Consider the following 16,251-nt stretch of genomic DNA (forward strand, 5'->3'; position numbering starts at 1 on the left):
GTTGGGCCGCAGCTGCGTAGCCTCGCCGACGATTGTGGAGAGTCGCTTGACCAGTAGCGGAGCAGCGCTTGGGGAGCGCAGAGAGGCGGCGGCTGCTACTGGCGTGGTGGGGCACTCGACCCGCTGTCAAGCCGGGCGGATTGCAGGCCCGAATTTGTGTAGCAGTGAACTCTTGGGGCGATCGGCGGAAGAAGGGGCTCCTGGAGACGAGCACTAGCGCTCAGGGCCTGACGTTGAGTGTCGGATTGGCTGGTGCTGAGGTGCATAGCGCACGTGCTGCGGAGGCCCAGGACAAATGGCTGGACAGAAGGGTGGCAAAGGGAGCAGTCGCACTCTTCCGGAGATGCTTAATAAATCCCAGGGGAAAGGAGACAAGAACGCAACGCCGCCGGGAGGCGCCAGCAGCTCTCACATGGTGGGCAGTGGAGAGCCCCCAGTCACCAGATCCTTTTTGGAATCACTTTTTGGGACGCTGAGGGAGGACTTTCAAGCTTTAAAGCAAGAAGTGGCCGGCGAAGTGCGTGAAATACGTAGAGAAGTGGACGGACTAGGCGAGAGAGTGGCCACGGTCGAAAACTCCACGCAGAGGCAAGATGAGGAGATCACGCACCTGCAGCAGGAGGTGCTCCGCCTCAGGGACCAACACATAGATCTACAACTGCATAATGAGGACTTGGAGAACAGATCTCGGCGGAACAACATAAGGGTTCGGGGAGTGCCATCCTCGGAAGAGAACACTGGCATAATGGACTATCTGCAGGGACTGTTCCGTGACATCCTGGGCGAGTCTGCCGACTTCCCCATTAGGATAGACAGAGCCCATAGGGTTGGTCCGCAACGGCGTGCGACGGGCCCTCCCCCAGACATTCTAGCTTTCCTACCCGATTTTCCGCTGAAGGAGCGGATCATGACTGAGGCGAGGAGGAAACAATCAATCACTTTCCGAGGCCATCCAGTGGCGTTGTATCAGGACTTGGCAGCGACAACTCTCCAGAAGAGGCGGGCGTTTAAGATTGCGACGGACTTCTTGAGGCAACACGACACGCCCTACTCATGGGGGCACCCTTTTCGCCTTATCTTCCGTTGGAATGGGGAATCACATCAGCTACGGTCTCTTCTGGATGTGTGCGAAGTGCTGGGGATCACTGCGGAGGAGGAGGAATCCTCCACGCCAAGAAGAAGAGATCCCCCTAACAGTGGCTGGCGGAGAGTTTCGAGACGCAGGTCGGTCACCGCTCCTCGGAGACCGGGCTCGCCCATCATTAGGGCAGAGATGGAGGATGCCATTCGAACTGTTTCCAGGTCTTCAGCGGTCGAGGAGGAAGTGGCGTTGACCGCATAATTTGGCTCCGGGGGGAGAATGACAACGCATCACTGTTGGAGCAGGCGCAGGGGTGGGCGGGAGGGCGGGGGCGGAGGAGGGATGCCTGTGGCAGGTTGCCCACGAAGGTCATTTACCACAGACTTGTCCGGTGAGGGCAGGACTGGGACTATCAGGACTGGGGGTCACGATTGGGAAGGGAGGGATGGGAGGGTGGGGGGAGTTTGGGGTTCGAGTTGGGGCGCGGGAGGGGGGTGTGTTGAGGAGCTGGGGGATGGGGAACAGGGGAACCGGGAGGGGGGAGTTGGGGACGGATCTGTCCGGTGCTGTCACTAAGTCCATTCGGCATTGCCGGAGCTCGCAGGCCTATTTGTCCAATGGTGTGGTACTCTCTGCTAAGACCCGGCCGCTGGGAAGCGGTGACTCTGTTTTGATATGGCGGGGCTGAAAGTAGTGACCCTGAATGTGAAAGGGTTGAACAACCCCACGAAACGAAGAGCAATTCTCTCTTTACTGGAGGGTTCTCAGGCGGACATTTGTCTGCTTCAGGAAACACACCTGCTATCCGGGGACTGCCATAGGTTGCGGTCCCGCTCCTTTCCCACGCAGTTCTTTTCCTCCAATACCACAAAAACGGCTGGAGTGGCTATCTTAGTGTCTAAATCTTTTAGAGGGGAGGTCATACACAAATTCGTAGAACAGAAAGGGAGACTGCTAGTCTATAGGTTTAATCTGGGCCCCCTTCAGTTTACAATAGGATCAGTTTACAGCCCAAACGAACACCAGGACCGTTTCCTACACTCCGCATTATTGGATGTCACAGCGTCACCAGACAGACACATCATACTGGGAGGGGACCTAAACTTAGTGTTTGATTCCTCTCTAGATAGGTCAGCGCAGCGTCACCCGCAGACTGGGGAATTGTCGAGCATAGTGCGAACACAATTAGCTGATTTGGATCTGCATGACCTCTGGCGGGGGTTTCACCCCTTAGATAGGGACTACTCTTATTACTCACACGCACATAAAACATACGCTCGGTTGGACTATCTGCTGGTCTCAGGGCCGGTTCGGGACATGGCCACTGCCTCCGAGATAGGGGTCATCTCTCTTTCGGATCACGCGCCGGTCTCGGGATCCTTCCTTCCCCCATCGACCCCAGTACATCGAGGGGTCTGGCGACTTCGGGACACTCTCCTACACCAAAAGACAGTGGTGCAGCGCATAACGGAGTCTGTGCAGGAATTTCAGCTGCATAACTCTAACCCCGACACTACATTGGCAACTCAATGGGGAGCACTCAAGGCGGTTCTGAGGGGAGATTTCATAGCGATTTCATCAGCCGAAAACAAAGAGAGAAAGGTTAAGCGGGAGGAGCTCACGCAGAAAGTCAGGGAATTGGAACAAGTGCATCGTCGCACTGGGGCTCCCAGGATTTGGAAACAACTGAAGGCGGCAAGGAAACTCCTTTCGTCTTTGGATTTAGACAGGGCTGAATATGCGGCGCTGCGTCTGAAACACGCTTATTACTCGGGGGGGGATCGCTGTGGCCGGTTACTGGCGGCGAAGCTTAGAATTGCGCACCAGAGCCGTCGAGTGAAAGAAATTGCGGCAGCGGGGGGGCAGTTAGTCACCGAAGACGTCGATATAGCTGAGAGTTTTCGCCAATTCTATTCTGAGCTTTACACGGCAGATAGCTCGATGGTGGGTGAGCCCGATGACTACCTGGATTCGGTAGCTCTCCAGTCCCTGGCTCCGGCACAGGCCGATTACCTAGAACGTGAGATTCGGATTGAGGAGGTAGTTGCGGCGATTTCTAGGCTGAAGCAGGGGAAGGCCCCAGGCCCGGACGGCTACACCTCCCTTTTCTACAAAACGTTCTGCACGATCTTAGCACCCATACTGACCAAACTGTTCAATTCCTTCGCCTGCCCCGGTGCAATCCCACCAGATCTCCTGCAGGCGACCGTGACAGTTATACCTAAACCGGGGAAGGACAGAACTCAATGTAGCTCGTATAGACCAATCTCTCTCCTAAATGTAGATCTCAAGATCTATACGGGGATCCTGGCTGCGAGATTGGCGGAGTATCTTCCTGGGCTGATTGAACCGGACCAGTCCGGCTTTGTACCTGGCCGGCAGACAGTGGATAATACTAAGAGGCTGGTGCATATACTGGAAAAAGCCTCGCGGATCCCGGGGGAGAGGATGCTCCTCTCGGTTGACGCCGAAAAAGCGTTCGACCGGGTGCACTGGCCATATCTGGAACGGGTGATGGTACGGATGGGTATAGGAGAGAAGTTTAGGAGCATGGTCTTTAACTGTTACAAATTCCCGTCGGCTATGGTGCGTGTCAATGGCTGCGGTTCAAGGCGCTTTGATATTGAGCGGGGCACTAGACAGGGGTGCCCACTATCCCCTCTTCTCTTTGCACTCTACATGGAGCCCTTCGCCCAGAGAGTGAGGCAGAATCCGGATGCGATCGGGGTGCGGATGGGAGGGTACGTCCACACGGTCAGCCTATATGCGGACGATATCATTTTCACGCTAGAGGACCCGAGGCGGGCCTTACCCGCATGTATGGCGGAGCTCGAAGCTTTCGCGGAAACGGCTGGGTTTCGGATGAATGTAGGGAAATCTACTGCATTGGATATCTCCCTGACGCCTGCGACGAGACAGGATTTGCAGAGGCGTTTCCCGCTTCACTGGTCACGGCACCACGTACCATACCTGGGTATCCTATTAGCACCCACGTTACAGGGGATGGTGGCGGCTAATTACGAGGGGTTAGGCAAGAAAGTTACTGAGGAGTTGGGGAGATGGAGCAAGGGGACGATATCCTGGCTAGGTAGGATAGCAGCAATTAAGATGACAGTCTTACCCCAAATTCTGTATTTATTCCGTGCGCTTCCGCTGCAGCCCCCTCAGGGTTGGATACGGCGGATGCAGACTGATTTGTCCCGCTTTGTCTGGCAAAGCCGTAAACCCCGAATGAAAAGGACGCTGACGACTCTAGCACCGGAGGCAGGTGGGCTGGGGGTCCCTGATCTTCAAAAGTATTTCCAGGCGTCGCAGCTAAGGTATCTGGTGGAATGGAGCAGGTGGGAGTCAGATAAGCACTGGCTCTTCCAGGATCAGGCGGTGGCGGGCCGGCCCCTTCAAGAAATACCGTTCCTGCGCAGACAGCACCGCCCCCCGAACCTTTACGCATCCCATATCACGCGGGTGCCGCTGCGGATTTGGGACGGCACCTGCAGGACTTTTGGCCTCACCACATTCCCTTCACCGTTCACGCCCATTGTGGACAACCCGGACTTCACGCCAGGGACCGAACCGGGAGCCTATACACACTGGCGGGGGAGGGGATGCAGGGCACTCTTTCATGTATACGGAGAGGGGGGAGTCCTCCCCTTCGAGACTCTCAAAGAGACTTACCAACTGACCGAGGTAGATAGGATGAAGTATTGGCAGGTTCGGCACTGGGCCCTGCAGCCACAGGTGCGGGAGTCGGCAGACAGGAACCTGTTGCCTTATGAACTGTGGCTGGCGACACGTAAGTCGGACGCTAAACTAATATCTGATCTGTATAAAATGCTGCAACCACCGCCCTCTCATCTCTATAACCCCGGTAGGGAGAGGTGGGACAGAGAATTGGGGAGAACACTTAGCCACAAGGAATGGGAGCAAATCTCGTACCGGGCACGACATTCTGCTTATCATGTAGGACTCACCGAAACCTTCACCAAGGTCTCTACATATTGGTACCGCACTCCGGAGCGCCTACATGAAATGAACCGCCTTCTAGACACTGCATGTTGGCGTAGTTGCGGGCAAGTTGGCACACTGACACATATTTTATGGGACTGCCCAATGCTACAGGATTACTGGACAGAGGTGATCAATGAGATAGATGCATGTTTTGGTATCGAACTGCCCCGCCTCCCCGCCTACACCCTACTGGGGCTCCCCAATGACTTAATGTACCCAAAACAAGTCTTTACCTGTCAGAAATTGAATCTTTGAGGAAGCACAATCCTTCATCTGCAAGGTATGCAGCAACAGTTCCACCTCCAAAAAAGGTTTTCTGCAAAAACGGAGCAATCTTGTTTGATACCAGTAGTGCTCCTAAGCCAGTAGGGAAGCCAAAGATTTTGTAAAAGGAAACAGGAACAAAGTCTGCTTGGTAGGCCGATAAATCCAAAGGAGACGTGCTCACATATGATGCAGCATCCAGTAGCACATACCAACTCCCAGGCAAGCTGGGCCTCAGGTTCCCAGTCTTTATCTTCTCTATCCAAGTAAGAGGGTATTTTGTACCTGTATAATTGCTCTGTGCCGGATAGCAGAAAAGATGCGATGTTGGCCTCAATGGTTGTTCAGAAGGTGTCTGGGACGTCTCCAAAAACTGCATCTCCTCTGGCCTCACAGCAACTACAGACACCTTTTTGGCGGCTGCGATCATCCTCATGCCCACAACAGAAGTATGATTATCAGTGAGGTAGCTAAAGCAACTGCCGGGTTGACTGGAGTCTGGAGATGTCCAAGGGAAAGATTCCGCAACCAGCTTAATGGCAGCTGTGCTTCCAGATGTGAAGATTACGGTGTAGTCTTCAGCAGTGGTATTGAAATGTTGCAGGATCCTAAAAAAATTCAACATTGATTGTTTAGATATTGGTGGAATCAGACTTTTCTCCATATCATTACAACAAAACGGTTGTATCTCTTCATTCTGCATACTGTATGTAGGAGCACACTCATCCCCGTATAATCTATAATCAAGTTCAGGTGATAGAAACTTAAACACATGTAGGAATTTGAGTAGGATGTACAGATATGGCTTTCATGTAGACTTCCCCTTCAAAACAAAAACATTTTCCTAAATATTAAAGTTATGGAAATAATTATCTTTTTTTGATCATTTAATTCAATTTCAACACAAAGCAACTAACTTATATTGAAATCGGATGCAGTGGGTCCCTAAGACCTATGGACCCCGGCGCCCGTGGTGGATAATTATAAAAGTATGTGTCATGAATGCAAACAAAAAGGACGGGAATGCAGCCTTGGTTTACAAGAGCAAATCACATTTTTCTCAGATGTGTGGGTCAATAGCACTGGATTACGATGCAAAGTACAGTATCTTCAAGTGTGATGTATGTAAATTAAACATACTTATGGTCTCCTTGCCTTGATTTTTGAATGAATATTTGTAATCAGGAAATAAGAAATGAAAATCTTTTAATATAGAAACACATTGAAATATTTTAGGATCAATCCATAGAGTAATAGGTTCTCCTTTATATTCTGAAAGGTTTTCAAAAGTCATACCACAATATAAGATTTTGAAATCCTAACTACGTGAGATTACTGTTTACCACCTGCCTTTAAGCAGTAGGAGCATACCGGTCATTTGGCAATAATCGGAAAATATGAAATCCACCCACCTTTCAGTTTCTACCACCTCATATAGCGATGGAGGGCTGCAGTGTTTCTTATGCCAAAGCCGCAACCATCTCTGCCATCAGAAAAGTTGCCACGGTTGGACTACTGCCACAGACCAACAGGCTTCAGAAGGGCAGCTAGCTAGGATTTTATTTTGAGACCAAAGCTGTGAGCCCTGCCTTGCCCTTTGTGACCCCAGCACTTCTTTTGCGATAGTTAGCCTCAAAATCAGTGGCAAGGACACAGGGGCAGCTTGTTTTTATGGGCTTGGGGGCCCTATTCTCCATGCATTCCTCCATTTTGTTAGAAATTACAAAAAAGACAACAGTAGGGGCATATTAACAAGGGCATTATCTCTGCTTTTTATCTTTAATAGCCAAAAAAGCGGAGATAATCTTTTTGCCCTATTTTCAAGTGGATGCTAACATGCATTAGCGTATGTTAGCACCCTTTTACCCGACGCCTCTCTTTACATCTCTAATGAGATGCAAAGTGAGCATCACGGGGCAGTACAACCTTGAAAATATCACTGATGTGCACAGCTCGATATTTACAAGGCTGCCCCATCATTTAACAGATGTTAGTTTTTGGAGAAAACCGCTGTTTTGGGGGTGGATTACGCTGATACGACCACAGGGTCGTATCAGCAAGATTATCACCGTTTTGCAGGGAACATCACTGGAAAAACTAGCGATGTTCCCCGCTGAAATTGTTATCGTCCTGGAGAAACGCGTTGTTAATAACGCGCTACCAGGGTGATACATTCCAGAGATAGACGTCGATAAATAAAAAAGCGCTAAGCGTGCTTTGCGTTATTTATCACCGTCCCTTGATGATATGCCCCCAAGGTGGTTGTTCACTAATAGTGTATCAAAAAATGGAGCACCAGGAGGTGGAACAGACTTTTACAGGCAATGGAGGTAAGTGGAAAAATACTTTTAAATATATGTTGTGTATATGTACTTGTGAGACAGATTGTTTGAGACAGTGTGTGTATTTGTGAGAAGATGTGTGTGAGTCAAAGTGAGTGGTTAAGAGCCATTGTCAGATAACGAGTGAGAATGAGCATGATTAAATGTCAGTGTGTGCAAATCAGTGAATGAGAGTCAGAGTGATTGCAACAGTGTAAGTAAATGCAGCAGAAATATTAATTAAGAAACAGTGTAAGAGAGTGTTGAAAGTGAGCGAGAGTGAATGTAATTGTGAGTGAAAATGAGTGAGCGAAATTGAGTGAGTCAAGTTATGCAAGAATGAGTGAGAATAAGAGTTACTACGAATTAGTATAAGATAGAAAGTATGTGTGACTGAGAGTAAGAATTTTCTGTGAGTGAGTAAGTGTGAATTATTAGGGAGAATGAGTTAGAGCTAGAAAAAGCAAGAGAGATAAAGGAGGAATGAATGAGAGTATGAGTGAGTATGAGTAAGTATGAGTCATTTAGAGTAAGAATGAGTGAGAGTGCAAATGAGTGATTGAGAGTAAGAATGAGCAGAGAGTAAGTAAGAATAGACAAGTGCATTATGTGATTGCAAATGAACAAGATCTAAAGTAAGATTGAATGTGAGTGATTAAATGCAAGTGAATATGAGGAAGAATGTAGTGCTATGCTTGCAAGTATGCCTTCGGCCCAAGGCATACTGAAGGTTACTCTTGGATTAAAGAGGAATCCATAATAAATTACTGACAATGGCATATTAGTGGAAATTCTTAGCATGACAAGCATGCCAGGGGCGAAATATGGGTGCAGGAATACTAGAGGTAATTCTTGCTATTAGGGGTACTGTGGAAAAAAGTTGTTGCTGAAACATTGGAGGTCATTCTTGTCATAAGGGAATGTTGGTCCGGGCTTACTAGAGATATTTTTTAACAAAAGGGAAACCCATGGCATATGGGTGGCATTAAGGACAAATTCCAACACTGGCATTTGTATGTGAGTTTTGGCATACTTGGCACCCATGGTAAAATACTGGTACTAACATACAAGAGGTAATTCTTGCCATAAGGGTATGCTGGACCGGGCATACTAGAGGTCTTTGTTAAGAAATGGGTCAACAATTGACATTCCTTTGGATGAAGAAACAACTGATGTCCCCATCTCAGTGAGTCTTCAATACTGACTTTTTTGTTCTTGAAATACAAACTCTACTTTGGATATTTGTCTTTGAAAACCTAAAAAATGATGTCTGTTCTGGTAGGCAAAAATAATAGGTCTATTTAGAATTAATTTGAAAAACACATGAATTGTGTCACCAATGTTTAGTGACTAGATTTTCAAATATAATCATATAGCTGGTCACCCATTTGTGGGAATAATAATAAAAATGCACTTAATCTTGAGCAAGTAGTCATTAGAGAAACCTAAATATAATTATAAAGTACTCTGCGCTTGTGACATCACACAGTGCTCAAAATAGAGTATAAAATGTGTGTAATAGTAAAACCTCATGACAAAAAGGAAATGGTAGTTGGTATACCATGGATTATCACAATTATTTTTAGAGTTGAAATTTTAATTAAAACCTAGTTTATATGTATGTAGGTATATGTTGTTTTAACCTGTAGACAGTTTAAAGAGACATCATCAGGACAGAATAATAAAGTATGCCAGAGCAGCTGCAATATAACATGGCTAAATCATGAATATGGGCCTAAGATGCATTGAGCATTTACTCAAATGTGTTCCTGACATCTCACAGTTATTTAGTTAATAACAATATTCTTCCTCTTGCTGAGACATAAAGTATCTGTCACACTAAACCTGTGTCAGTCCTGTAAGACCCAGTAAACAATGTGGACGTACCCAGAAACTGAGTAAAGAAATATTGTAATCACTGTAGGTAATTGCAGTGCCAAAAAACCATTAGGTTTTTGTAAAAGACCTCTTACACACCAGCCTGGGGTCGCAACCGGGTGGCCGAGTGCCACCCGGTTGTGCTACGACACCTGATTACAGCGGAGCTGGTGTGGTGTAAGAGTGTGATGAAGTGATGTGCTAGTTAAAAATACCTCTGAGAATCCTTGCCGGATATGTTTATTCGTGGCGGCCCAGGATATATTAAAAATACAAAAGGGGACAACTAGTGGAGTAGTTTGACTCGCAGTTGTCAAGGTAGGTCTACATGTTTTACCCCAAAGATAAATTGTGTAGGGCTTTCGTCAGGACCATGTGCAAAAAGGTGAGTGGCACCACACCACGTGAGTAATAAAATCACAACACACGCGCTAAGGTGTGTTAGAAAAGAGAATGTGGGAAGTCGATACTTACGACCCCTGTATCGTTACCAGTAAGAGAAAATGACAAGACAAGACATATAAAACATTTAAAAAGCAACATAAAATGCTAACTTTTGTGTGATCAAGTGCTTGTCTATGTCTCTGATGTAGGCACGGGAGTAAATCGAATAGAGTAGCCGAGTGATAAAGTGTTTATGACAAGTCATGACATATGGCATGTCAACCGGCTTTAAACATAAAATGTGTGTGCTTATGCTGTGGTCGATTTCGAGCAATAACGCAAGCATGCAGCATGCTGGGTGGTTTCCTATGTGGGGCATTTAGTTAATAACAATATTCTTCCTCTTGCTGAGACATAAAGTATCTGCCACACAAAAATATGTCAGTCCTGTAAAGACATCATGGTTCTTCACACGAAAATGAATTCAAATCCTGCTAACAAGGATGAAGCAATAAGATTTGGCACTTTAAGAATAGTTATAGAGAAACAGGGAGTAACCCCACTATCCAAGAGATGGGTTACCTTAAGTAATAATCAAAACAAGCTCTCTTGGGGCAGATTAAAAAAATATTTTTCAGAAATCTCACTCAACAATGTTTATACTATCAACCATAGAGACACTCCAGTACCTCACATTAATCACGAACTTAAACCCAGAAAATAATTGCAAAGTCAGACAAATGGAAGTTACAACTATTATTGCAAAAACATTATTTAAAAAGGGGTTCAAACGCTGACTATCACCATTAACATACGAGCCCTGATGACTGTAATTTATTAACAGTGTCCATAAGTGCTATGTATATCTAGTGGAACAATCTGAACTTCAATAGGCCAGATAGGTCTTTCCATGTGAATCTGATGTATATATGTCACTATACCTCTCCTTTGTCCTTTACCTTTACCCACTCACTAAGAACCCAACACTCCCACCCATCCTTCCCTTACACTAGAACACTTTTGATTACCTTTGTACTTATGACGCTAGAGCAACTTGATTGCCTAAACAAATGTGCTTAATGCGTTAATGCTTTGAAATAAAATTGCATGCAATGCAGAGTATGCTTTAAATGGCGTTTTCACATTGTAGGGCAGCATGCACTTTCATAAAAAAAGGTGAGAATGCCCTTATGTAGCACACTTTCCAGAAACCGCTGTCTGAGAGGAAAGAGTTACCAGCTCTAGAGCCTGCCCAGCCTGATACCTGTGGACAGGGCAGGACTGACTACCGGGCAGTTTGGAATGCTACCGAGCTGGGGGCTGATTTCACTGTGGTGGGGGCTGATTCCGTTCATGGAGACCTGTGTGTGCTTCTAAATAATTAAAGCAAAACGAATTTCGTTTAGCACACGCAGGTCTCCATGAACAAAATCCGCCCCCAGCTCAGCAGTATTCCAAACTGCCTGGTAGCCGGTCCGGCCCTGCCTGTGGACCAGTAGCCATCCACCTTTTCTCTATCCCTCACCTCTCTCTCTGAACCTAGCCCCTCATCATCTCTAGCAATATCTAAGTCACTCCATTTTCTTGTCCACACTCGGAACCCATAGAACCATACTGTCGAATGGCTGCCTAACCTTCACTTCTCTCCTATTCCGGCTCAGGCCAGCTCTCTCATCACCTTTCCAGTGCCTTGACTACCTTCCACTCTCTGTGTAAACATTCACACACTCTCATGCCTAGCCACAAGCTAACCCTTCTCACTACTCCTCTTGTTTTATTACTGGGCCTAAATCTACACTGATATGCGCTTTGTCAGGTTTCCTTACACGCCTGCATAAACAGCAAATTTAGAGACATTTACTCTATTTGTCATTATCAAACTTATGTACTAAACAGCTCATGGCAACCAATGGGGTTTTGAATTCATTGTTAGATTCTGGAAGGGCTATAAGTTGGTATTTGAATGTTTTCATGTTGCTTTTCTTGCTTTCTGTGTGTGCATATGCTGTCTCTTTAGTGCAAAACTAGCCATAGGACAGTGGAGTGAATCACATGGTCAAAGTAAATGAGTGATAGGAAAGATAGTTGGCTTGTGGGCTGTTTAATTGGTAGTGGAGTAGTTCATGGTGGGCCTGTTTGTCCAGATTACTGTGCTTCTTCTTGGTGACATGATGAGTAAAATGTAAGTGGTGTGTTTGCTCAGAGTAACTCTCACTGGGATGTATGACGTTACAACGCATACTTTTACCACGCATACCATTACAACGCGGTTTTTACAACGCATACCATTACAACGCATAGCGCTTTGGGGTGCTGGATAGTGAATAGTTTAATTTACTATTCCAACTCCAGTCCCCGTGGACACTAGGGAAGGTGTTGGATAGTAAATTAAACTTATTCCCTATCCTAGAGCGCCCCCCAGCACAATGCGTTGTAATGGTATGCGTTGTAATGACTGTGTTGTAATGGTAGTGCGTGGTAAAAGATTCGTTGTTAGGGTTGTATACCCTCTCACTGTGACCTCTGTGTTGCTCCCACGTTGTACAACTTGCAACACATACTTTCTATTATTTTCAAGTGTTCCAAAAGCTCATTTCAGGCACCAGGTTTTCTCTGGAAGGTAGGTAATGATTATCAGAACATTTACATTAACTAATTTTAGGTTCTGTGACGCACTCAGTATTCTGATAATATGCTGCATGGCTAAACCCTTATTTTTAATAAGGATGTCAATAAATGCGCTTGTTATTACATGTCTCGCCCTCCTGACTTTAGGTTTAATTCTTGGGTGTGATGCCCAATTTCTTCACCTTAATAACTCAATGACTGGGAATCCTGACAAGATCTTGATTAATGTCGGCAGTGGTATCTACAAGTGTGTCACTGTCCCCGATCACAAGCTTGCTGCCACAAAACGAGTCCATTGAATGCACTATTATTTAACAGTGGTACCAGAGGTTCCTTGTTTCTACCCCTATTGACACATATTGTATCGCAGCCCCCCACGAGCCTTTAGTGTTTCATCTGATTTGCATGTGATATCATTTTGCTTTAGTGTTTTATCCTGGCTTTTGGTGATTTTGCTTGTGAATCTCTTCAGGCACCAGCCTTTCTGTGACATCCTTCGTGCAATAGTTTCTCTATTCTGGTAGTTGGGACCATCTGCCTCTTTCTTTCAGTGGTAGCTCCTGCTATACCTTCTCTCCTCTGGTAGGTGGCAGCTTTTGCCTCTGTCCCTAATCCATCCTGCCCATAGACATGATGACAAGGAGCCCCATAAACGCCCCAGTTGTGTCCTCACATGAGTTTTTTTCACATACAAAGACACAGATCTGGGGTTTATCTCCTACCTATTTGTTTTTTTTTTCAACGCCAAAAAGGCAAGGCTATCCATACAGTTCCCTGCCACACAAATAAAATCCACATATTCTCAATCCACACCACATAATTCAACACAAAATCACATAATTCAAGTCAACAACACAATTACACAACAGACCATATACAGCCAATCCACACCACAAAATTCCACATCATGCCACAAACTTTAATGGCACACCACATAATTAAACTCCACTACATACCCCTCCACAACAAAAAATTCCATTCCACTTAATCACAGTCCATAACACAATTCCACTCCACATAATTCCAGTACCCTCAATTCCACATATGTACACTGCTCACCATGCCAGATAATACCACTACACATATCTTCTACACACAGTTCCATGTACACAATTCCACAAATAACAATTCCAATACAAAACGCATAATTCCATTACACACCACATACATACACTCCAAAACACATGGGTAAACAACATTGTCATTTACAATGCCAATAGCTCTAACTCAAGTAAATGCAAAACCTATTGCATTTCCAATTTCTTTACCGTGCCTTTTCAACAGTTCTGACCCTCAATCCCACACTCTCTTCCTGTTCTTAGAGTATCTTCTGCATACAAAGGAGCAACAGCGGCCTGTGCAGGTAAGAGCAGTGGGGCATGGGGTAGTGTGGGGGATTTCGACAGACGACGATGAGGGAAAATTAATTATTTAATTAATATTTCATCATGGTCGTCTGTCGAATTCCTCCCCAACCCCACTCCACCGCTCTTACAGGCAAGGGTCGCTCCTGCATTAGAGCTCCCTCTTTAAGCATATGTGGCCTGCTCTCCCCTTCTTTTTCTCTTTCTCACACATTCTTTTTGCACCTCTATTCACCACTTCATACACAAACTACCTATTCCTCTCTAGCTTCCTTTCTATCTATCCTGTGCAGCACTCATCTCTATCTATTCACCATGTCACATAATTCCACTACTCAAATACACTACACAATTCCACCTCACACAATTCCACAACTAACGATTCCAATTCAACCCACATAATTCCACTCAAAACCAAATACATCCACTCCACTCCAAACCAAAACAAATAGGTAAAAAAAATGACAATTTAAAATGCCAATATCTATAACTCTCCAATTGCATGCAAATGGGTGTTTGGCTAGGCATGTCCACAAGTGATAAATAAGATGCAGCACACTTGGGAAATTTGGAAAGTAGCACACCTTTTTTACACTAGAATGACGCTGGTTCAATAAATGCTTATTGAAAAATATCCCCACCGTTTATTTTGTGCAATTCTCTCTGAGACGAAGTGAGCACGAGTGACTGAGTGAAAAGTATTGCACTGTTTCAACAATCCCTGATGGGACAGACCTGTCATGTTCGATAGTTACCAAGAACTATTCTCTCCTTGGTAAGAGGGGTTTCTAGTGGCACTGTGAGATAGCTGGTATACAGGCTAACATACCCAGTAGGGTGTCTAGGATCTGTCCGGACACCAATCCTAAAGTGTATGTTGTCTAAATGTGCAGATCTTATATAGGTTTATAAGAACTACATGACACAGGGAAGAATGACTCCTTTATTCAGAGGGTAGAGACCCAAAACCTGGTGCTACAAAGAGGTTAGTTATACCTCTGAAGTTTAGGGGCTTCCTACTCTCACGTGCACATGACATTCCCCTAGCAGGACACCTAGGCCAAAGTAAGACTAGGGACAGGTTTATCCCTCACTTTCACTGGCCTCACATGTCTGAAGATAGCAAGGAGTTCTGTTGCTCTTGTGCAACTAGCCAAGCCAGTGGCAAGGCAGGTGGCACAACAAAGGCCCACCTGATACCACTTCCAGTGGTGGGGGTTCCCTTTGAGAGGGTTGGGGGGCCAGAACTCAAGGGGGCACAGCGCGGAGCATAATCCTTACCTGCCGCATCTGCTTTCTGGGCTGCACACGCTGTTGGTCTCCCTTGCCACCGTCTCCTTCATCGCAGAACGGCCGCTGCAGGGGGAGACTACAGCTCCCAGGCATCTCCACCGCACCGCCCACTTCCGCCCTGCAATGCGCCCGGAGGCGCTTAAACAGCGGACGCTCCCTCGGTGGAGCAGAGGCCAGAACTCAAGGGAGCACAGCGCGGAGCATAATCCTTACCTGCCGCATCAGCTTTCTGGGCAGCACACGCTGTTGGTCTTCCCTGCCGCCGTCTCCTTCATCGCAGAACGGCCGCTGCAGGGGGAGACTACAGCTCCCAGGCATCTCCACCGTACCGCCCACTTCCGCCCTGCAACGTGCCCGGAGGCGCTTAAACAGCGGACGCACTCTCCACATCGCAGACGCGCGCGGGCGGTGCCGGGCTAAGCCCGGGCAAAGGGCGGGCCCTCTTAGTCCCTCAGAGGCCAGAGGAGGCTGGGCTGGGTCACGGACTTTGGTCCATACTTCAAGGTTTTGCAGACTTAAGTGAGTCCCTTTTAAATGTTACCTGAGTAAAGTGCCTGTGATTATTAAAATTCGTATCCTGGTTAGCCTTGCTGAAACTATGTCTATGGGGAAGACAAACAAACCTGCACCTGCCCTCGGAACCATAGATAACTATCTAGTTAAAAAAGTGACCCAAATTAATACTGAGCGGAGGGCTTCATTGGGCCGAGGGAATCAATGTGATGCACATGAGGAGTCATCTTTCCCCATGGTCGACCTGGTTGTAACTGAGAACTTGGATCAAATCATGGGGGTTCTACTACTATAATGGTCGAGGCACAGGTCCTTGCTGAATCTAATGATGATCGACCTGATTTAACTAATGACATAATAGAAGAGTTACTACCTTCCAAACAAAAAGGGGGGTAAGAACAGTAAAAGAAGAGTAGAAAAAGGCCACACAGTCTCAAACACTGTCGCGGATACAACTGATCTGCAGGAAGGAAAAACTGTGGATGGTATAAATTTGGTGCAATTTACCCTCCTAATC

At 46.4% G+C, this 16,251-nt stretch overlaps 1 protein-coding gene across 1 annotated transcript in view; it reads right to left on the reverse strand.

Annotated features, from left to right (window-relative positions):
• The window catches only part of LOC147723040 (molybdenum cofactor sulfurase-like), a 577,064-nt gene that overhangs the window by 357,032 nt on the left and 203,781 nt on the right, over positions 1-16,251 (reverse strand). The window contains exon 4 of the mRNA XM_086965413.1: positions 5,323-5,961. Coding sequence (XP_086821539.1) covers positions 5,323-5,961 — 639 coding nt within the window. The remainder of the gene's footprint in view (positions 1-5,322; positions 5,962-16,251) is intronic.

This window comes from Lissotriton vulgaris, chromosome 4_1, assembly GCF_964263255.1.
Source record: "Lissotriton vulgaris chromosome 4_1, aLisVul1.2, whole genome shotgun sequence".
NCBI lineage: Eukaryota > Metazoa > Chordata > Amphibia > Caudata > Salamandridae > Lissotriton > Lissotriton vulgaris.